A 24,082-nucleotide genomic window follows, 5' to 3' on the forward strand; every position below is an offset into this window, starting at 1 on the left:
TCTCTCTTAATAATTACAGAATTTGCATGATTAAAACAGGTTTGTTGAAAGAAATGATATTCAATAGCAATGGTATCTAACATTTATGAGACAATTTATCAAAAGTTTATTTGTTAGAAATTCATTCCTTACAGTTTAAAAAATGAATTATTTATGATTTTCTTACTATAAACAAATATTTAATCATATTTATAAAATATAAATTGTTAATAGCATATAAATTAGAAGAAAAAAACTTTAATTGGAAGTTATATAAGCTTCAGCTACAGAAAACAGATTTCTTCAGCTCTATTTCATTTATGATTTCTTTAAAATCTGAATTTAAAAACATAATAATAAAATAACTGACTAATATTTGTCTAATAGCAATGTTGGCAAACAGATAAAATATAAATTTTCTCTGTCATCCTTTCAACATAAGTGCATTTAATTTACAATTTTGATTAATTGTAAATTGGAATATTTAGATTAATTAAATTAGTTCTTATATTCAATAGTGACATAGCTATAAATAACATGGATAAAGTATTAACAGGTACATTCCAAGATGACAAGCATCATGAAAAAAATTAACAAGGGTAGCAACTAAATCAATTGTTATCTTGAGATGTCAAAGATTTTTAAGATAAACTTAAAAATTTTTAATAATAATTATTCTTTTAAATGTCTTAATTATTAGCAGGTTCAATAATTTTTTCTTTTTAATTTTGGATAAATGCACATCAGTGGTATTCAAACTATGTTCAAAGGAACTCTTAAGAGTCTCACAAAGCCATTTAAAAGAAATTTATATTCTCATTAAAAATACTGAATTAAAAATTTCTACATCATACCTACCTACCTACCTATGCAGAATTTTATTACTTAAAAATAAAACAGCATTGAAGTCTTCATTTTTACACACATTCTTTATTTAATTAAACTTTATTTCTTAGAGTTCTGTAAAAATAATACTCTGGCACAAGGAGTTTGGCAGACATTAAAAGTTTGAAGACCACTGTAATATCAAATTGTAATTGTTATAAACAACAATTCCCATTGATGTCCAACAAAAGCAAGCATTCACGGATACAAATCTGCAACCTGAAAATAAGTACAGCATTGTAACATGCATTGCCATCTGACTGGCAGTATGTAAAATATATCATAAAGTATCAATTTTTATTCAGTTAAAGAAAAGATTCAAAAAGTACATAACAGATATAGCTATGTCAGAGAATATGAATATAAGCAGAGAATGTACAAAAATAATATTGATATATAGACTAAATTAATTGAAATATTACCTAAATTACCTATGACTATATGTCATTAAAATAAATATTTTATAAATAAATAAAGTTTCATTGAGTGAGACTTTTTACATTGTACACTTAAAATAATTTGTCAGTGACAAATATCAAAATTATTATTGTACATAAAGTAAGACTTTTAACTACAATATTTAAATTCATAACGGAAAAATATTATATTACTTTTTTGACAATAGGAAGCTTTCAAAAACTTTATAACACATCAAATAAATCAGAATCATAAAAACTCCTATAGCCTTATATTAACAAGATGTATATTTACAATATAGAACAGATACAGAAATATGTACACTATCAAATACCAAATTCTGATATGTGTAAAGAAAACACAAGAAAAAAAATAATTGCAAAACTTATGCTACAATTGAAATAATGTACAATTTTTTGCATAATTTTTTTTATCGATAATTATTTTAAATTTGATAATACTATACATACTAATTCATAACAAGAATTACATAAAAGATTAAAATAAATTTATATTGGGCAAAATATTTATTGTCGTCGTCATCATATTCAATTCACATATTTTCTTACTTGAAATTTTTTCGAAATGTTTACACATTGATAACAATTTTAACTTGAGCACTTTAAAACAAGTGCAAGATAGCTTCAACATATGACACTACCATAAACAAAAACAAAAAAGAAACTTTTTTATTTTTTATGTATATGTATACATATATTGTTCAACCATAATATAAACTATTGGGCAGTGGTACTTTTTATCTTCTGTTAAGATTTTAGCACAGAATACTAATTTTCATATCATCAAATTTTTATAGCATAATATATATGGATATATTATTTACAGAATAAATTTTTGGAGGAGAATCATCCAAAGAGATCTTTTAAATATTGACTTTATTGATATTAACTTTTATGTATTTTTTATATATAATTTTTAAATTGTTTTCCAGATAGTAACATTTTAAGAGATATGCACAATTCCAATATCAAAAAAGATAAATGGCCCATATTAATAATATAAAATATCTAAAAACTTAAGATATTTATCTTTTGATATTTTAAAAGTATCTAGAGGCAATTTAACATATAATTTATTATTATGTAACTATATTTATATATATATGTTTTGTAAAGGATAACATTATTATTTAATTGAAACTATTTTCCATTTAAATAATTCTAAATAACCTTATCTTAACTAGGAACAAAACTTCTTAATAATTTGACTGAAGCTAATTTTCATACTCGACACCACATGCTCATAAACACCCGTATTATAAAGCTTTCTGACACAATTGAGAATTACGTCATATCACAGCCTTAATAAAATACTAGACATTCACAACTTTCCTTGAAAATTTGCAATTGCACTACTTTAACTAACTGTACATCATTCACATTAAATGTTTCACAGGTTTTTTTTTTTACTTTCTTTTTTTCCTCAATTCTACAACATTGTTGTAGTAAATAAAAATCATTGAAAGGACTATTAAAAATTTTATGCATACTCAAATTAACTTTAAATAAAATTACTAAAATGAATATCATATTTAAGAAATACAGTTATGCACCATTTAATGACAGACCGCATATATGGCTGCAGTCTCACAAGATTATAACAAAGCTGAAAAATTTGTAGCCACTGTAACGGCATGTGGCAGTGGCAGCATCATGCAATGCATTAATTCATAAATAAACCTAAAGCATAGTCAGTTGTGAAAAGTACATAAGGTGTGTCCAAAAAGTTTGAGGAATAAAGTATTTTCAGAAAATTTCTGAACAATAAATACTATCATTATTATGTCATTACAAATGCACTATGAATATAATTTTACAATAAATTAAACAGTTTTAAAAATCAAAACATGAAATATGTTTTACTGTACATTTTCTATGTTTACATAAATACTTATCATTGTGTTATATATATAGTCTATACAAGTAGTAGACTATAACATATATGTTCGCTAAGTAAGCTGCATGGCATTCACTTAACAATGAAGTCACAACGATATATTTCTTACAACATATCCCATCATTAAGCAGTGCATATCTGTATGTAACATAAATATAATATTATTCAGACAAATTGTATTAAAAATATTAAATTACTAAAATTAACTAATTATAAAAATACTAAAAGAAATAGGAACTTATTTTTTCAAAAATGTAGTTTTTAAAAACAAATTAGCAGACCAAGTGTGATAAACAAAGATATTGACATGTAATTTTATATTTTTACAAAACCGTGGCTACTTATACAAAAATGTCACTTTAAAATGTATTATGTTCATATTTATATATATATATCTGAATCGAGCAAATGGAGTATCTTTTAGAATCAACATCTACGCCCATTTGTATTACACATTAGTATTTTTTTCTTTTTTCTATTTAGAAATACCTATAAATAGTGAATCTTCATGCATGAAATAGTCGAGCAGTCTATCTTTGCGTCAGACAACATTAAATAGAAAGTGGGTGTATAATGAGAAAAAATGATCATGGAATGATGTGCTTTTTCATCTTCCTCCAATAGTTCCTTTTACGAAACTTGGAAAAAATGGAAAATTTTCATATGAGTGCAATGACAGTCATTTCAATAGATGGTGATGCCTGCATCGAAATTATACAATTCACAAAAAAAGCCAGACACAAATTTGAAAATTAATGGAGGAATTTACATCCATTGTCTAATCTGGAGTCTGAGGAGGTTGGCTGCTAAAATAAGGAGCCGTATCACGGTCCAGTAATGTGTGACACACATTGCATACTTTGAATAGTCGATTTTGAGGTCCACTACGAACAAGTTTAGATGTACAATCAGGACAAAAAACTTTTCCACAATGCTTACAGTGTTGCTGAAAATATAAATTCAGTAAAAATGTAAAATATGACAATATTCTCAATAATCTAATTGATTAATTGAAGAGCCTGGGATAACATAACAATTAAAAACTTTTTCTGAATATATCAGTTAACAGAGATCTAACATATAATTTCTTTTTATTATGATAATTTAGATTAAAACAGTTTTGAAATATTACATAACAAATATGAAAGTAATTCATGATTTACAGATTTATAAAGGAAAATTGCACATTTGCAATATGTTAAAGAGCATTCCAAGCTATTCAATTAGAAGATTTATTTTAGTTTTCAAAAGTCAAATTCACCTATCCCTCTTTTTACAAATTTTGAAATAATGTGGTAGATAAAAGAAAAATAATCCTTTTTTATGTGATCAATTTTTTACGGGAAAAAACAGTTTATTTGAAAATTTTTTAAATTTAACTTTTTGGTTATTGTTATTGTTAAAAAATTACTTTTTTGTTGAAATCAAGAGTTCATTTATCTTTTTTAAGCACAACACAATACGATTCAGTATATTACAATACGATTCAGTATATATATATATATATATATATAAATCAATTGCATAAAAACAGGATTATTTTTCTTTTGTCAACCACATTATTTCAAAATTGTGTAAAAAGAGAGATAGGTGTATTATTTTAAATCACTATTGTGGATTCAATAAATAACTTAATAACTAAGTATTATAAAAAAAATATATAAAAATAAAGCATAATATAGCAAATGTTTATACTCTCTGCTTTATCAACATAACAGTTTCCGATAAACTAATATTTAATTGTTAATATTGTAACTTAAAAAATTTTTAATCCTGGGCTGAAACAAATAACCAATTTTCTTATCAAATGTGGAAGAATTGTTTTTAATTAAGAATCTTAAATTGTGATGAGATTTTCTCAATTCCAATTCCAAGAAATGTCTGATTTTTCTGATTCCTGATTCCGATTAATCATCCCATCACTAGTCTCTACAACTGAAAGTTGTATGGATTAAGATCTAAAATGCCAGAAGTGCACATAGTGATGAGTTTTGGTACTAATTTACTTTTTTTTTTTTTACAAATGTCTTCTGCATGTCCCAAAATCCACCATACCAAATTTCATTGCATTTGGACTGATATCTTTCTAGAAAGCATTAAATATGAGTACTTTATTTATTATCACCCAATATTTTCACTTCAATCAAACCTTAAATTATATTCCAGTAAGGTTTAATTCAAAAAAAAAGTTTTTTTCAACTTAAAGGTTTTTGATCTGCAGTTGGAGATCTTAAAAAAACATCATTGTTCGATTTAATCATTTCATCATCAAATATAGACCCAAAGAAGATCTTCAATTGCAGATCAAAAACATTAGTTGAAAAAAAAGCTTCTTTTCAAATTAAACCTTACTGGAATATAATTTAAGGCTTTTTGATTGAAGTGCTTATTATATCATTCCAGCCTACTAAGTGGTATTTTAATTCAATATTTTCTTTATAAAATTATACAAGTAAATATTATAATGCCATCATAAAATAATTTTTTTTTTGTATTAATAGTAAATTTTTAAAATAAATGTATAAAAAATACTTGAAAGTTATTTATTTAATTTTCAAAAAATTTCCAGTATAATTTTTCTCTTTTTTATTGAGCTGCAATTTGAAAAAATTATAGACCTACAACTTTCCACTGTCATCCATCCATCTTTCCTTAATCTCGAGAATGGTGTTAGATAAATGAAATTCAAAAGTAGATATGGAAAACTTAGGGACAGGAGAGCCCAATTAACTATATACAAACTTCAGATGCAAACTGGATATGATTAAAAATTGCAGCCCAGCAAAGCAACAATGTCATAATAAATAATTGCTCATTATTATTATTATTATTATTAATTTTCTCTAATGTTTTATGTAAGTTTCAAGATTAAAATTCAAGCAATTTAAAAGGAAACAAAATTCTCAAAATAAGAAAGAAACAAAACTTTGCTTATGTCTACTGAAAGTTTAACATGCTTAATTTCTCTAAGATATAAGTGAATTTTCCTCTTTTAATTTATTTATGATGGAGTTAAATATTTAGAGATAAATATTAAATTTACTAAATCAAATTTATTTTTTCCTTTAAACAAATTATAAAACTTGATTATTTATGAAATATAAAACAAAATTTTCTTAAATTATTAATTTTTTCTACCTTTTCCTTTTTTGAATGAAAAGTCTTTTTACAATTATTGCATTCAGTAACATCATCATCATGTTGCCACCTAACTTCACAATCTGACTGACGAATTTTTTCAAGCTCAACCTAGAAAATCAAAGTTATCATTTTTTTGAAATTAGTTTACTATACGAATTACCAATTTAATACTTTTACTACCTGTAATGATTGAGAAAGCTTCACAAAATCTTTTTGAACTGCTTCACTAACATCTAAATCATTTTGAAGACTTTGAACTTTAGCTTTTAGCTCATGAGTTTCATTTTCTAATTTTTTCTATTAGAACAAGATACAGAGATTTTGTTTTTAATTTCAAGATTCAGCATAAATAAAGAATTTGCAAGCATAATCTTAAAACAACATACATTTATATCTGTTAATTCTGTCACTTTATTTTCAAAAATTGCTATTTGTTGTTGAATATCTTCTTTTCTTTGAGATATTTCTCCATAGGTAGATTTGAGTTTTTCTTCAGCTTCACATCGCCGTGCTTGTTCTTTCTCTAATTCAACTTTTATGCTCTCTAATATTCCTATATTTATAAAAAAGTTAATTTCTTTACATTGATCAAGAATCAAAAAATTAAAACAAAAATTTATTAATAAATGTTATTTTGTTTTAAAAATTTTGTAAGTTCAGATTTATATCTTCAAATTTATAAATATTCTTATATGAAATAAAATTACCTTGATACAAACATAAATAAAAAAATAATGTGCACTATTATTATATACATTTATAAGAAGACCACCTAATAAGAAATTCTTCTCTAACAGTTAATATTAGATAATAAAATTTAATAATTTTATCATCTAATATTTGAAAAACACAATAAAATTATTAAATTTTATTATGTTTTTCAAATGCTATACAGATTTATAAAATTAAAATCTGTACACCATATGAAAAAGAATCATGAAGTTTGTATAATACTATATAATATATAGTATTTTTTGAATACATTCCAATTTTTGTTGGAATGTATTCAAAATTCTAATAATATTGATTAATCTATAAAGTTTAAAAACATTAATCTATAAATTAAGTCACAAATAGAATCTATGAACGAGATAAATATTCAAAAATATTAAAAATGTTTGGAAATATTTTTAAAGAGAATTTATTGTTGCAATATACAAGATGTTTCATGAAAACATTTCCAAAATATATTGTGTAATACTGTATTTAAGATCTAGAAATTAAGATTTGAATTAAAGTTAAAAAGTATGATATTACAAAAATCCAGTTATTTTTATATCTACTTAAACTTATTTTTTTTAGTATATGAGAAAAATCTCTCTTATTATAGAACTATTCTTAAAAATCTGACAATTAAACTTCTAAAGCTATTGAAAGACATCTTAACATCAAAATAAAACCAGCAATATATATTACAGTAACTCTCTATTATACATTAAATATTATGTATTAAACACACTGTATGAAACAAATATTATATGTTTCCCACAATTTCTTAATATACACAATTGTAAAATTAAATTTACTTCTACAAATTATAGTTCAGTTCAAAGATATTGGAATATAATTTTTAATTTTTAAAAAAAATCAACTTCTTAATAAAATATACAATAGTATTATTGTGAATTTTATTAAGTCCTGATTACTCAAGCCTTACTTCAAGAAATTTTCTGGAATTTTGTTAATATTAACATCTTTAGAGTTTAAAATTCTATCTTCAGAATTATTTTCATAAAACTCAAAAATTAAAAGAACAAACTGGAATAGTAGTTTAATCAATATACTAACACTTTCAAGTTCCAGAAAATAAAAAATGTAAACATTTTCCTTATGGCCTTAGGCACTCAAAATATAGCTAACAATACGGAATCACAACATGCACGCAAAACACTTGAGGTTAAGGTAACTCAAGTTAAACAACAGGACAATCTCTAAACTGGAGTATTCCAAAACACAACTTAAATATTTGAATTACAGTAGAGACTTGTAAATCGGAACCCCGGTAATTGGCACGATTTTCAGTCGGACTGTGTCGTGCTGAATCGAACGTTTTTGATACTAGATTTACTTCTAAAGTATAATTTTCATGTTTTTATATTCTTCAATATATTTATTTTGTTTGTACAAAATGCAGAAATAATTTTTAACGATACGATAGCCTCGATTATTATTATAAAAATTTTCGTTAGGCTTAAAATCGACGAAAATTCACACGAAGCGACACGCAATGGAGAAAAATTCAACACGAAGCGACATGCAACGGAGAAAAATTTGCACATCGGACAGGTTAATATATTTTTTTGTACATAATCTGTAATCGGAACAAATCCCTAATCTGAACAACCCCAGTCCCCAATTGATTCCGATTTTCGGTTGACTACTGTATATTCATACATATGCATGATTAGAATTGGTGGTTGAATTAAATAAAATATAATACAATATAAATAAAATAGGAAAATAAAAAATAAAAGGAAAAGAGGAGAAAAAATAGAATGTGAGTGAATGTCCAAAAGGATAATTATAGGCTGTCAAAATATATTTTCTTGGCTAGATTTTTCATCAAAATCAGTACATACACTTTGGATAACCTCCCTTGTTAGTTTTAAACATAGTAAAACTTTCTTTATTTCATTCTCTTCATGTTTAAAGTATAAATTATACTATATAATCTAAAGAAAAACAGATTTCAAAAAACTATAATCTTTCTATTTTCAAAGAATTATACTTATTTCTAAAAACCAGGAGGTAAAATTACACAGATAACTTATTTATAAATAAGTTTTGAAATATATAAGTTAAATTATCTGATTAAGAGAAAATAAAAAAATATACATTAAAAACTATTTATAGACATAATTTATTTCAAAGCATTAACTTTTTTTGAATAAACTGATTAGACATCAAGATTAGTTTCTCTCTTATGAGAGAATCTAATCACTTTTTTAAACATTAAAAAAAATAATAAAAGTAGTTTTTACTTTATCAATATATTTTATTATTAATACCACAATTTCAAAATAAGCTTAAAATAATCTTAATTTTTAAATTAAAGATGATATTATTTCATTTATTTCAATTTTGTAATTTTTAACTATAAATAAAATAGGATAATTAGAAATATAATATATTGAAAAATTAAGATTTATTCATATAAAAATATTTTGTATAATTAATTAATTACAGTATAAAGTAATACTCACCTACTTGTTCCTGCAAATTGCTGATCTCTTGAGTTAATGCATCTTCTAAATTATCTTTAGCATTTTGCTCTGCTTCAATTTGGTCTCTTAAAAACAAGATATCACTTTTAAGAGTGCTTTCTAATTTTTCTCTACTAATTACTGCTGCAATAAGATCTTCATGAAGTTTCAAACATAAAAATTGCATCTCCTATGGAAATTTTAAAAACATGTATTTTTTAAACAATCTATTACTATAAAATTATTCATTATTATCTTTTACAATTATAATTCTCTTTAACTTTTAAATGATATTTACATTCTTTTAACAATTTTTATTGATTGTTACTATAAAATTACAACAAAATAATTATAATATTGAAAAAAATTATTTTATATAATTGAAGAATACATAAATAATTGGGATTAGCTTTTGGGGAAAGCTTATAATTGTTTAATTTGCATTTTTTCTTTTTCTAAACATATATTTTGTTTGTTAAAAACATGTAATAAATATTTTATTTTACTGCTTAGAATAATTGTAAAAAAATGAATAAAGAAATAATCTCTCTTTTTCTCCACAGAAATTTTATAAAAATAATTATGGTTAACCAATTAAGTACAACAGTACATCACATAATATAACAACAACAACTGTCTGCAAAATAACAAATTTTTCAATAAATTTTAAAAATAAATATATTATTATTGTAAAAAATAAAAAAACATATAAAATGTAATTAATTATAAAGTTAATTTCTTGTAAAATATCTTAAATTTCTACAATTACCATTCCATCAAATCTTTACAAAAAAAAACTTTAAAAAAATTTTTTTATAATGTTTAATTTGTCGTAGTCATATATTTTTAATTTATATGAAGTGCCACTGCCAGAGGGATATTTTAACTGTTTATATTTAAAGGCGGATGAGCAGCCTATAAAGAAAAGTCAACTCTGCCGTGAAATTGTTAATTCCTCAAAGGTGTGTTTGAAAGGACTGGATTAGAATAAAGACACATTTGTATGAATTGTCTTAGAAGATTCTTTTTAAAAATTTTTTTTTGTAAAGAGAGATAATAATTCCTTTCCAGAGATGTTAATTCCTGTAAATTTTTCACAAAAAATTTTTTAACTTTCTCTATGGGTTGGTAACACTGTTCTATGAGATGGATAAGAAGTATCATTTGTGCTGATGGTTATTGCTAGCCAGGTCTGTGTTTATTTTAGAAATTGTTTTATTGTCACATAAGCAACTCAGTTCAGTGAAAAATTAATGCACCAAAAGAGAAGCAAAGCTTATAATTTCTGTGACAAAAGAAATAACATTTTTTTTGTTGTGGCAAAAAATAAATGATAGTTTCAATTTATACCTTAGTATCTTTACTAAAAAGAAATAATCTGGAATGTTAATTACTGTACAGTACCAAATACAATTATGTTTTGCAGAAGAATTTTCTTAAGGTAGATTATTAAGCTTTCATGAAACAAAAATGTGGAGTAGACATCAGTACTTTTGACTCATGAAAGTTGATCACTTCCAACATAAGTTAGCTAGGCATGCTAGAGTGTACACAATTTACTTATCAAAATTTTTAGGATTTTGATGAAATTCATTTCCCTTCATTTTAATAATAGTGCACTGTGGTGTCTGTGACACTGTATAATTAATACTATTCATCAAATTTAAGTAAAGAACTATTTTTTCATTAAGTTCTGATTACTATTTATTAATTTTTATTAGTTATCACTTTAACTATTATTATGTTATACATGAATTTTATGTCTACAATAAGAATTTTAATTAAATATACATTTATATGAAAAACTAACCTCAGGATTATCAGGAAAATTTATAATTTCACTTTGCATTTGTTGAGCTTGCATAATATGTTTTCCTAATAAACTGTTATTTTCTTCCTGAAGTTTAGTTAACTAAATAACATTTAAAACATAAATTAAATATAAGGAAAAAATATACAAAGTTTTATTAACAAGATAAATTCATTAAAGAGAATTAAATAATTTACTTCTGTTTTCATTTCTTCTCTGTGTTGTATTAACTGTCTCTGAAATATTTTAATTACATTTAATTGTTGTTCTTGTGTAAAATTTTATAAGGATTAATATAAAAATTCATAACAAAAATTTAATTTTTAAATCAGCTTACCAACTGTTTGTAAATTTCATTATAATTAGCCTTTAATTCAGATACCATTTTTTCTGATTCTTCTAATTTTCTCATCTGTTCAGCTATCTATCATAAATTATTTTAATTAGCCTAAATACTTTGAAAGTAACAAATAGTGATGAATTAAAAATTTATCTGTAAATAAAATAATAAACCAATCTATATATGCATACACAGTATAAAGTAGAGTACTCTATACACAAGAAATATATTTAAAATTTTTAAATCCTAATCATTCAATGCAAATAAATTTAAAAATTCAAATAAATAATTTAAAATATTGTCATATTATTCAAGTAATAAAATTAAATGTAGGAAATGCATCAAATTGAAAATAAAAATCATCAATAAGAAATTAATATCAAATCACAAAAAAATTGTTAATCACAGTTCTTAAAACTTTTTATGAAAATATTTCAGTAACACTTATTATGAGAAACTTTGTTTTGAACTTCTTGACTATTCAAATTTAAATATGGGGAAAAAATATAACAATAGAATTGTTAAATTAGTACATAGATAAAATAAAGCTTTTAAGTTCAAAATATAATAAATATGTTATGTTTACCCGAGTAGATTTATTTTATTAAAAGATATGGAATTAAAAGAATTGAAAAAGAATATGAAATAAAAATGATTTTGAATAATTGAATTAGGACAATTCAATGATAATGACTTAAAAAAGAATATTATATTTTTTAATAAATCTTCAAAATAATTAACTATTAAAAATGCTGCAATTTATGTAAAATTAGTTATTAAATAGTCTTTTTAAAGATAGCTTTTTTAAATATTACAAAGTTATAAGTGGTAATAAAAAATATTACTTTTATATAAATTAGCTTTACAAAGAAAGTTTTAAAATAAAAATTAATTATATAATATTTTATATAATTATATACTTCATAATGCTGAAACATTTATTGCTTTATTTTAGAAAAATAATATTTAGTTTTGCATCATGCTATAATTGTTTAGTTTTTATTGTTAACTGCTGATATTGAATTAAATCCAGATCACTTACAACATTCTCATGGCAGTCAAAATCAGACTATGTTTGATAGTGAATTAAGAAGTAATGTGTAGATGTTATATTTAGTAATTACGGAAAAGTGAATTTCAGCGACCTTTGTATTTTATAATGTTAATTTTGTTTATGAATTGTATAATCTTTTTTTTATAACTGCTAGTAATTATTATTAAGTTCCCTTTTAAAAGGGGGGTATAATGCTTACCTTATTAATAAAAACTGACTATTATTAATTATTAAAACAGGATGTCTACAATGAAACATCCTATTTTTGAATGCTTATAAACAATTTAACAAATTAAATAATTTCAGGCCAGTGATGTATTTGGTGTTCTGCATGAGTTAAAATTATTGTCTAAGTTTCTTACAATACACTTTTGTCACCAGGAGATATGCTGTTAGCTTTTTCTGCAAAAATAGTGTCTTAGTGAGAGAAGGTTCAGGTTGTCGTGTGGTTTGCAAAGTTTAAGGTCCATTGTTATGATGCAAAAGAACTTTTGCCATGCTTATCTGAAAGCAGCACTAGATGCCAAGAGGATAAAAGCAGTGTACAAAAAATTTCTGGAGATTGAAAGTATGATGAAACAGCATGGAGGCAGCCACAAATCTCTCTGAAGCTGCAGTTGAGAACATATGCCAAGCAATTTGTCATTTGTCTGAGGTCAATTCAACAAATTTTCCTAGGAACTGCAGATTCCACATGCAACTGCACATAAGATTAGAACCATTTTGTGCAGTTGCATGTACAGATCCTGCACAATCTATACAAATGCTCTCAACTGCAACTTCAGAGAGAGATTTCTGGTTGCCTCCATGATGTTTCATTATGCTTCCAATCTACAAAAATTTCTTGTAGTATGCTTTATGGCACTGTATTTTTATAAAATTAATACTGCTTTCATAAAGAATATTTAATAATAAACATTCTACATAGAGTATTTAATTACTAATTAATTATTTAATTTTTATATCTATTTTTGAATAAACTTTAATTAGTAACAAGGTTAGATATATGAAAAATCTTTATAACCTTTAAAATATTTAGTTTATTCATCTTATTAATAACTTGTTATAGTCTAATTAGTTTAAGAATGTGTTTTGTGGTGTTAATTTATACTTAATAATAGTTACTTATTAAAATATTTGTAAATTCTAAAAATAAAATATTTTCAGATTAAAAGACGAGTAAAAAGAAACTACTCTTTTATAACCAACTTTAAGTGATTAGCGAACAAATGATTAACAACAGATACTAACTTCTACTAGAACCAACTTTTTGTTGTTTATTATCTTTCAAAATCTCCAAATGCATTTCGCTTTAGCCTCTTCAGTGGATCCACTGAAGAGGCTAAAGCGCTCACTAATCACTCGAAGTCGGTTATAAAAGAGTAGTTTCTTTTTACTTGTCTTTTAATCTGAAAATATTTTATTTTTAGAATTTACAAATATTTTAAAATATTACCGATCCCATTGTTTTTTAACTTTTTATTGAACAACAGTTACTTATTAATTATAATAAATAGATTTACACAATCATCATCAAAAACAAAGTTATTATTAATTACCCAGGAAAGTAAAATAAACTAACAGTTAAATAAACTATAAAAATTTTGAATGACAATTTTTTAACTTCAATACTAAACCTGATTACGTGAATCCTGTGCCATGTCATTAAATTTTTGTTCCATTTCTTGACAATATGTCTGTTGTTTTGTCAATTCTTCTTTATACCTTTCTTGTACTTGCTGTAGAGTAGACATTTTTCTTTTCTGTTCTTGTTCTGCTCTTTGTAGCTGCTGTAATTGTAATTCATAATTGCTACACATTTGACATGGCTGCCCCAATTTTTCTCTAGCTCTTCTCACCTATTAATAAATTTTAAAATACACTATAAAAGCCATTTTTATTTAAAATCATATTGTATAATATATATGCATTCATTTGACATATGATTTAATACAGTTTTACAGTCAGATTTTTCTAAACTGAAAGATAAATGTGTAATTTTAATATGAATAAGCATTAGAGTCAATATTGTAGATTAAATCTAATACTATTTCACATAATTTCATAGATTCAGAATAACCTTTTAACTGCTTATGTGATGTCAAATATCATGAATAAGTCTGAACAGGATCTAACACAGTCAATTTGCATTAATATTTAAATAAGTAACCTATCTTTTAAAATATATTCATGCTAATTATAACAACTTTAAATAAGTATTATTTTTTCAAACAAATAAAGTTGTTGAGTTAGCATGAATATATTTTAGAAGAGATATTACTGCATTTAAAGATTAATGCAAATTGACTGTGCTAGACTCCTATTCAGACTTATTCATAATATTTGGCATCACATAAGCAGTTAAAAGGTTATTCAGATTTAATCTACAGTATTGACTTTACTGCTTATTCATATTAAAATTACACATTTATCTTTCAGTTTAAAAAAAAATCTGTCTGTAAAACTGTATTGAATCGTATGTCAAATTAATACATACCATTAATATCTATTATACATTACTTCTATAACTGATCACTAAACAAGCAAATATAAAGAATTATAACATTACAAAAAGTACACAATTACAAGATAAAATAAAAATTTGGCAGCATAATATTCTAATTGTAAATTTATTCAAAATAACTTTGCAAATTTATTTTGCATGCATTAATGATTTCTTAATATTTGGTTTTTCTTTAAATAATTTAAAAGATCAAACTGCTCAAGAAATCAATTATTATATATCCAATTAAATTTAAGAAAATATTCAGCAAATTATTCATTCATACATTTACAGAACAAATGTCATTTGCTCTAAAAATATGTAAAACTGGACACCAACTCTCAAGTTAAATTAATATTCAATTATTTGATCATATTATATTGATCTATATTCCAGATAAAGGAAAACAAGCAAAGAATATTGAGTGATATCAGTTTCCAGATTCATAAAAAAAAAAACAAACAAAACAGTTTTAACTAACTATTTCATGAAATGTATTCATTTATATAATGACATTAAATTAACCACTCCACTAAAACTGATGGACAGAATTAGAATTTTTAAAGATCAATTTCCCTTGTTTATGAATAAAAATCTTTTCAACAATGCTATGATTTTTTATTAATTTTAATGTATGAAGCTAAAATTTATTGCGATAGAAAAAATAAAAAGAAAAGATGAAAAAGATGTCATTTTATTTCATGACAACTAAGGGCATATTAATTAGAAAAAATGTGTTTAAAAACCTGTTATGCCTCCTAGTTCTCTCTGCACCTTACTGAAATATGTGGCATTGATCTAATCTCATTTGCAATATCTTGTGAGATGTTCTACTTCTTTTGAAGAGTTCTCAAGCTCTAGTAATGTCAGAGGACAATTTAAATGGTTCTAAAACTGTGTTCCCAAATGCTTGATGCAGGGAGTTGATGGGATTAAGGTCAGGACTTCATGCTGGCAAGGAGATAACATTAATATCAACTTTGTTCAGATACTCAGTAGCAATGTGTACAGAATGAAGTCTAGCATTATTGTGCAAAAACAGAAATTCATCACAGAAATATGGTGCAAATGGCATCAAATACTCTTTGAGAACATCTCAAAGAGTATTTGATGCCATTTGCATATGTAACATCTGCAATTATATCCCAATTATATGCTCATATGTAACATCTGCAATTAGTCACCCCTATGTATGATGAACAGTATATGTCCCCAAAGTTATGCTTGCCCATGGGCTACTCTGGGAGTAATACTGCATTCTTCATACAGCTCTCCTGGGTGTCTCCAAACTTTTTGCCATCCATCAAGAGTGTGGAAAGCAAATCAGGAGTCATCAGGAAACACAACATGGCCCTACAGTCACTATACTCATTGGTAAACTGTAACCTGGCAACTCAATGTCCCTTGGTGAAAAGTGGGCCATTTGTGGGCTATCTTGCAGCCATGCCAGTTTCATTTAATCTTCATCTCACTGTTCAAGCCAAAATCAACATATTCCTTTCCCTTCAAAGTGTTTTTGAAAGCAGAATGCTTGTCTGAAAACAATTTCACAGAATTGACAAAGAAGTCGCTCATCTCTCACTTGTGCTCCTTGCACTGCCCTGACCTGATCTTCTGGAGTAACTCCTAACCTCTGTAAATCACCAAAGAAGAAAAGAGACAATCAACTGGTAGATCCTAAGTCTATGCACTCTTTTACACTGACTGAACTCAATGTTAGCAAAAACAACAGCTCTTGCAGCATATTCTCACTAACAAAGCATTGTCTGTTCATTTCATGATCTACTATAACTTTCTAATCAACAAATAATATAAGTAAATCCAGATATAAGCAAACAATCTTTCTAGCATACAAGTGCAAACAAGACACTCGAATGGCAATTAGTGGAAAAAATGCTTTAGTGTAAAATGAGATTGATTATAATGAATGAAAGAAATGTGAATTATTAACCACATTTCATGTTTATTGCTATAAAAATCCAACAAAAGCATTTAATAAGTGCATCACTTTAAGATAAAATGGTTTTAATACATGATGTGATAACTTTATACAGAACTTTATTTTGTGACAATTTAATATTGCTCTTAGCTACTGCATCATTTTATAAATACAGACAAAATATTTATGGATCAAAGAACTAAACCAGTGGATAAGTAAGAAATTTTGAATTAAATAAAAACAAAATGTTTCATGCAACATAAAGTAAGAATCAAGTACAAATAAAATATCTATATCATTAAAAAACAAATTAATATGTTTATATGTAAATTTGATCTACTGAACAAGAGAATATCAAAACTTCGATATTTGAAAAATTAATTTTTCTCAAATTTATGTCTAAAAAATTTTGGAAACAAAAATTTTATCTAAAAAAATAAATTAACAATAATAAAGGCCAACTAAACTGAATTGACAGAATTAAAAATATAATAAAACCTAATTTGGACATCCCTATATTATGAAAACTTTCACATGGACAAATTTGTATACTTTTACATGTACATGATACTCTGGTCTTGGACACCTGTCTACCTTGAATTCTGGATACCTTTTTGTGATTTAAGTTGGACATTTTCAATAACTTGTGTCTCTAATTTTTAACTGTTAAGCCATCTTATCAGGTGTACTGTTTTAAGGTCTTATCAGTTAAAAGCTAATAAGGAAATTTATGACAAACACTCTTTTTATGGCATTTGGGAAGATTTTCCACAATTCTGACCACTAATAGCCTCAGGCATCATTTCTAGCAAGATCAGGCAGGATTGATTCTCTAGACTATCAAAACTGGAGTAATTTATAACTATGAGTAAAAAATTATAGAACATTAAAGTAAAGAAAAGATTTGCCCAATCATATAATACTTTCATAAAATTCTTAAAATTTCACAAGTAACTTAACTATTGCCATTGCCTATGAATTTATCTTGCCTATGAATTTATCTTTACATTTGTTTTTTAAGTCATGTGAAAAATAACCTTGATATAACTAAATTAAAAGAACACAAATATTTTGTGTTCTTTTAATACCAAAACAATGTTGTGTTAAAAAAAACTGCATTTTTCTGTTGCAATTTACTTAAGTCAAAATAAATAAAATTAGTGATACATCTAAAGATTAGTGATACATTAAAGAAAAAAAATCAAAATATTTTTATATTCATGTTTAAAACTGGATAAAAATGTATTAATCAAAACAAATATCTAAAAATCATTAATCATTTTGGTTCAAGTAATTAAATTAATAAAACAAAATAATGCAGTTAAAAGATTAAATTCACTTTTAATAATATATTATTTTATTAGAACCTTCCATCACCTCTTCCTCTAAAAGCTGCCATTCTTTTTCACTTACTAATCTTTTCCCTACTAGTGAAAAAGATTCCATTTCTGCTCTTGCATTATCCAAAAGAGATTTTCTTGCTTCAAGTTCTGGTGTAATATCTGTGAATATATTGCAAATATACAATATCAGATATTTTTCTCTGTACAGAAATAATTTAATAAAAATTTTCATTGAACTAACCAGAAAGAGCTTTAAGCTGATCCTGTGTTAGACTAGGTAATTTTTTTGGACTCCACGGGCTAGATGATCCATCTTCCAAACCAGAGAGTGAACGCGTTTCAGCTCTTATCTCACTTTCTTGACTTCTTTTATGTTCAAGTCTTTTCTCTGTAAGTCCATTAAGAGAAACAGAACGCCAAAGATTTTCTTCTTTACAGTATGTACTTGATGTAGGTAAATGCAAAGTATTGCTTCTAGATGATGCTTGAAATATATCTAATCCTGTTTCACTTAACCCCTCAGGTGCACTCTGACATTTCTATAATATATGTAATAAAAAGAATAAAGCAATGTGTAATAATAATAAACTCTTTAAACACAAACTTAAGCAAATAACTAAATAACTTCATACCGTACCAAAATAAAGTTAATAACATTCACTGAAACCAATAACTGGTGCAAAATAAAAATAAACAACAAAAAACTAACATTTTCTAACTCCTTCTTCAGGTTTTCCAATGGTAAAATGAAACAGATTTTTGATATTTCTTCTATTGACCATTGGAAAACCTGAACAACAACTTGGAAGGAGTTAGAAAACGTTATTTTTTTGTTGTTTATTTTTATTTCACACCAGTTATTGGTTTCAGTGCATATTGTCAAATAACTAAGTTTAAAAAAAATAGAGTTATCAAGAAAGTAATGAACAATTTTATACCATTATAATTTAATTTTTTTTTAATTCAAGAAATGAGAAATAACTTTGATTGTGACATTGTGACAGCTACCTTACTGAACCACATGAAAACGTGAAATATATATATGTGAATCTTATATATATTTATATATTACATTATACACTATATAATATATATTATATAATGATTTTTATGGTGTATTTTAAATGAAAATATTTCATAAGGTTGTGAAATGAATACTGTAATTTTTGTGCAAATAAGAAGCTTGCTCTCATATATGAAAATTACTTGTTTTCATTTTTGAAACACATGTCCTTCTTCACTTATAAGAACATGCTCTTATGTGTGCCAGTTTGTTTTGTCCACACATTCACTCTTCACTGAATCTCAAACAAACATTTGGTGAATACTGAGTAGCATGAATGGTTCACTTGCAATGAATGTGTTTGCCATTTACTAATTCTTGTTGATAAATTGTGCCAAATCAAAGGAGATGAATATTTGCCTCTGTATATTTGTGTTATCCTTCCACACACACTCATGTAATTTGTTGTTTTTGGTCATCAGTATTGTTGCTATTTTATTCTTTTTAAAACTAGATCTAATCTTTTATTTTTGAATTTAGTTTATTGTTAATATATTTATTTTTCTCTATGTAGTTTTTCTAGTCTTTTTTTGCAACACAGTTTTAGTGTGTTGTTTTTTCAAAAAATTTCTTTATTTTTTACATTCACATTTTTCTGCTTTAGTGAAGTGATACCATCTACTATCTTCTTCTTTTAGGCTTTTTTCATTAACAGATATGAACTACTCATTTCAGTGACACAATTTATTGTTTGAGAATTGTCCATTTTCTAGATCTTTGATGAACATTTATTGTTCCAACAATGAACTGATGCTTGCTGACAAATAATCAAATGTGTGCACATGTGTATTCACTATGTGATAAAAGTTTGACAAATAGTTTGATGAAAGGCAAATAGCAAATGTGTGGACATGCACTTATAAGAGCATTGCATTGTTTATCTTGTTTCAGTAATTTATGTAATTGATGTTCAAACAAGTTTATATGACAATTAACTCTATATTTAACTGAAACAAAGTTAGATTCTAAAAATATATATACTAATATTAATTTGAATGAAGTTCATCAATTTCTTCAAATAATAGAATTAAACATCCATAAAATATTGTTAGTGCTATGCAAAGAAATATAGAAACCATATTTCTTTGCATAGCACTAACAACATTAGCACCTACATAAAGAAATATGGAAACCATATTTCTTTATGTAGCCCTAGCCATATTTGAAAATTATCATTCACAATAAAAAAATTTATCTACTTTTTATTAAATTTCTTGATAAATCATATACTGAAGCTTTGTGACATATTTTTGAATAGACTGTATATATTTGTAACCAACTGATAAATAATACATATAATAATTTATAGACTTACATTTGAATTTGATATTAAAGAGTCTAACAAGTCTACAGATTTGCTATCAGCAGAACAAAATCGACGATGCATCATAGGTGACATTGTTCTTCGAGCTAACTTGCTAGATAATGGTGTACCTAGAAAATATATAATATATTTTTACATAATTTGTTTAAAACATTTACCTAATTTAAAATATTTGTTGATTAATATTTAATTTAAACAGTAATCATAAAATTAAAATTATATTAAATCTTTTTCATTGTGAGTTAAAAATTATTACCAGGCTCTGGTTTATCTTGAGATTCAAGTTGATGTGGAATTTGTAAACGAGATAATCGTCTTTCCTGATCCATTATTTCTGCATCTTTACGTTGCATTTCAGCAACTTGACGCTGCTGTTCAGCTGTCAAAACACTTTGCATTCGACGCATATCCATAAACTGGAGTCTCTGTGCTTCTAGAAATTGATCGTTAGCCATTTGCCAAGTACGTTTTAATGATGCATGCTCTCTTTTTTCCTTTTCTAAAAGTTCACAAACTAAAAAAATATATAGTTTTTATTATAATATACAAAAATAAGTTTTTGAAATTTAATAAAATTACAAATATATACACAGGTTGTCTTCATTTTAAATCAATTGATTTTCACTGATTGACAAGAATGATAAACTTAAATTTTCTCAAAAATGTTTTTTAAAAATTCCTTCCAGAATGTCTAGAATATTTTTTCAAAATGTTAAATGCAAATATATTTTTTTCATGCCTGATGGTAGTGCTAGTAGCAACTTCACTTTAATATTATGTAGTGTATCAAAAAGTATCTCCTTGTATCTCCACTCTTATAACTTTTTATGATGGGACAAATTATGTCAAAAGTGGTTTGGGATTTACCTTGATTCTTGGTACACAGGTCAATCTAGTGGCAATTCCCAGCAACTACATGCTTGCATATTGAAGATCTGAAATGGCAACTTACATGGATGAATGATTAAAGCAATGAGCTACTATCAAATTGCTTACTACAGAGAGTGTAGCTCCGACTGACATCCATTGACACTTGAGTGTCATGTATGAAGATGTATGCATTATTCTCAATACAATTAGCTAAGGGCTGTGAAAGACAAGAATCCTGCTGAAATGAATCTTAATGATCAAGTATGCAGTGAATGACCAGTGTCTATCTGCACATAACAAAGGCAGATGGCTGGCACTGTTGGATTGGTTCATGAGAATCAGTGATGCAGGCAGACAGATATTACAGAGATTTTGTGCATTTCACATAAAGGAGTTTAACACATTATCCAGAACACACTGCAATACAAGAAAGTTTATATGCATTGGTTGACCCAATGCCTTATTGATGAAATGAAATACCAGTAAAAGGAAATTTTTGTAAAATTCTTGGCTGGCTATGACACAGATGATGATGATGATGAAGCACCATCATCTCAACCTCCACAGAATTGTGACTGGCGACAAATCCTGGGCACACTACTATGATCCTGAAATGAAACATCAGTCCATGGAGTACAGACATAAGAAGTTCACCTCAAGCAAATACATTCAAAGCAGTTCCCTCAGTGGAAAAAGTTACAATTACTGTTTTCTGGGACTGCAATGACATCTTGACTTCCTGGATCAAGATGAGACAACTCAGAATGCTATGTTTCACCCTAAAAAATCTGAAGTGATGGCTACATAAAGTTTGTTCTGAGAATATAGCAACTCATGGCAGTGCTTGACCTCACATGTGCAAACAAACATGCACAGCCAGTAACACTGGTTACAATTTCCAAACACGCCCTAGGAAGGTAGAACCAATTGAACTACTTGTCTGAGGCGTTGCTTATATATAGGTATGAGCAGTGGCAGCACACTTCAAAAATTTCATGACACACTAAAGTGCCATGGCACAATGGTTGAGAATCACAAGCCATTTTATTGTTCATGATCAAAATTGTAAGTGTTCTACAATTTTTAAACAATCTATTCTAGATACAAGAAGTCTATTATGAAATTTTAGTTTTAATTTGATTTAATGTAAAATTTAATACAATTACTTTGATTAAAAAACAATATGAAATTTCTTTCTAGCATCAGAGAGATATTAAAAAAATAAGCAAATGTAATGACAAATAATACATAATGCTAGGACATATGCACTTATTATTATTTTTGAATAATGCAGCAAGATTAATGAATTTTTTTTCTAAATGAATAATAAATTTGTAATACATGCATAAAATGCATAAAACTATTTACAAATACATGTTAACAGAATTATGAGATAGAAAGTAATATGACTTTTTAATTTTAATGTGTACTTATTATCTATGTATTTAAAATAATTATAATAATAAACAAAAATATTGACAAATTCTAAATTTTGTTAAAACATTTTTTTTTTTAATTTTTCTTCAACAAATATCACTAAATTATTTCAAACTGATATATTATCATGAATGATTGAGACAAATGAATCTGAAAACATTTCAGATTAAAATTTATGTTATTTCTGTATTTTATATTTTTGACAATTTACAAAAATTTAGTAAGCAAAATTTTCTTTAAAGTTTTTTTCTTATTTTAATTCAATTGATGCTAATAATTCTAATCTAGTATTTTCAACAATTTAATGTTAAGTGTAAAAAAAATAAATAGATAAATTTTTTCTTTTTAATGATACAATACCATGCAAGATAATTTTGGTTCCAAGAGGTAATTTTTAACATGTTTATGTTGATCCCCCAAGAAAAACACAACAATTTAATAATATATTAATAATATTTTAACAATAAGCTAATGATTAATTATGATTTAATGTACTTGACAAACTGCATCATAATTTATAAACATGTAAATAATAATATGCTAAACTGTTCATTTTTTTTTATTCGTTTTTCTCATTTTTTTATTCAGTGGACATTTCAGTTTGATTATTTTGATATCATTTTTGAAGTTATAATCTTATTTTAAGTTCCTAAGTTTACAGTTATTTTATAAATAATGTGTAATTTTCAGAATTTTTTTTATTTTGGATTTCTAAAGTGAAGACTATTATTTAGTTTAAATTGGAATACATGATAATACATGGAATTGCAATCCAAATCAGTTGTACATTATTATCAAATACAGTCAAACCTGTTTTTATGCAGTCTTTTTTTGTGCGATTTTTTTATGCGAATTTT

The 24,082-nt window shown here is 25.5% G+C and overlaps 1 protein-coding gene across 1 annotated transcript in view; it reads right to left on the reverse strand.

The window, feature by feature from the left end:
- Positions 1-889: 889 nt before the first annotated feature.
- LOC136985030 (rab GTPase-binding effector protein 1-like) overlaps positions 890-24,082 on the reverse strand; it is a 67,793-nt gene continuing 44,600 nt past the window's right edge. Inside the window, exons 8-20 of the mRNA XM_067282220.1 lie at positions 21,175-21,432; positions 20,910-21,028; positions 18,773-19,070; positions 18,566-18,690; positions 14,384-14,605; positions 11,690-11,776; positions 11,550-11,588; positions 11,353-11,454; positions 9,543-9,732; positions 6,726-6,892; positions 6,520-6,636; positions 6,337-6,447; positions 890-4,144 (exon numbers count right to left, since the gene is read on the reverse strand). Of these exons, the coding sequence (XP_067138321.1) occupies positions 3,977-4,144; positions 6,337-6,447; positions 6,520-6,636; positions 6,726-6,892; positions 9,543-9,732; positions 11,353-11,454; positions 11,550-11,588; positions 11,690-11,776; positions 14,384-14,605; positions 18,566-18,690; positions 18,773-19,070; positions 20,910-21,028; positions 21,175-21,432 (2,003 nt within the window). The 3' untranslated portion in view covers positions 890-3,976. The remainder of the gene's footprint in view (positions 4,145-6,336; positions 6,448-6,519; positions 6,637-6,725; positions 6,893-9,542; positions 9,733-11,352; positions 11,455-11,549; positions 11,589-11,689; positions 11,777-14,383; positions 14,606-18,565; positions 18,691-18,772; positions 19,071-20,909; positions 21,029-21,174; positions 21,433-24,082) is intronic.

The sequence above is a fragment of the Centruroides vittatus genome, unplaced genomic scaffold (genome assembly GCF_030686945.1).
Source record: "Centruroides vittatus isolate TY-2023 unplaced genomic scaffold, ASM3068694v2 contig_943, whole genome shotgun sequence".
In the NCBI taxonomy this organism is placed as follows: domain Eukaryota; kingdom Metazoa; phylum Arthropoda; class Arachnida; order Scorpiones; family Buthidae; genus Centruroides; species Centruroides vittatus.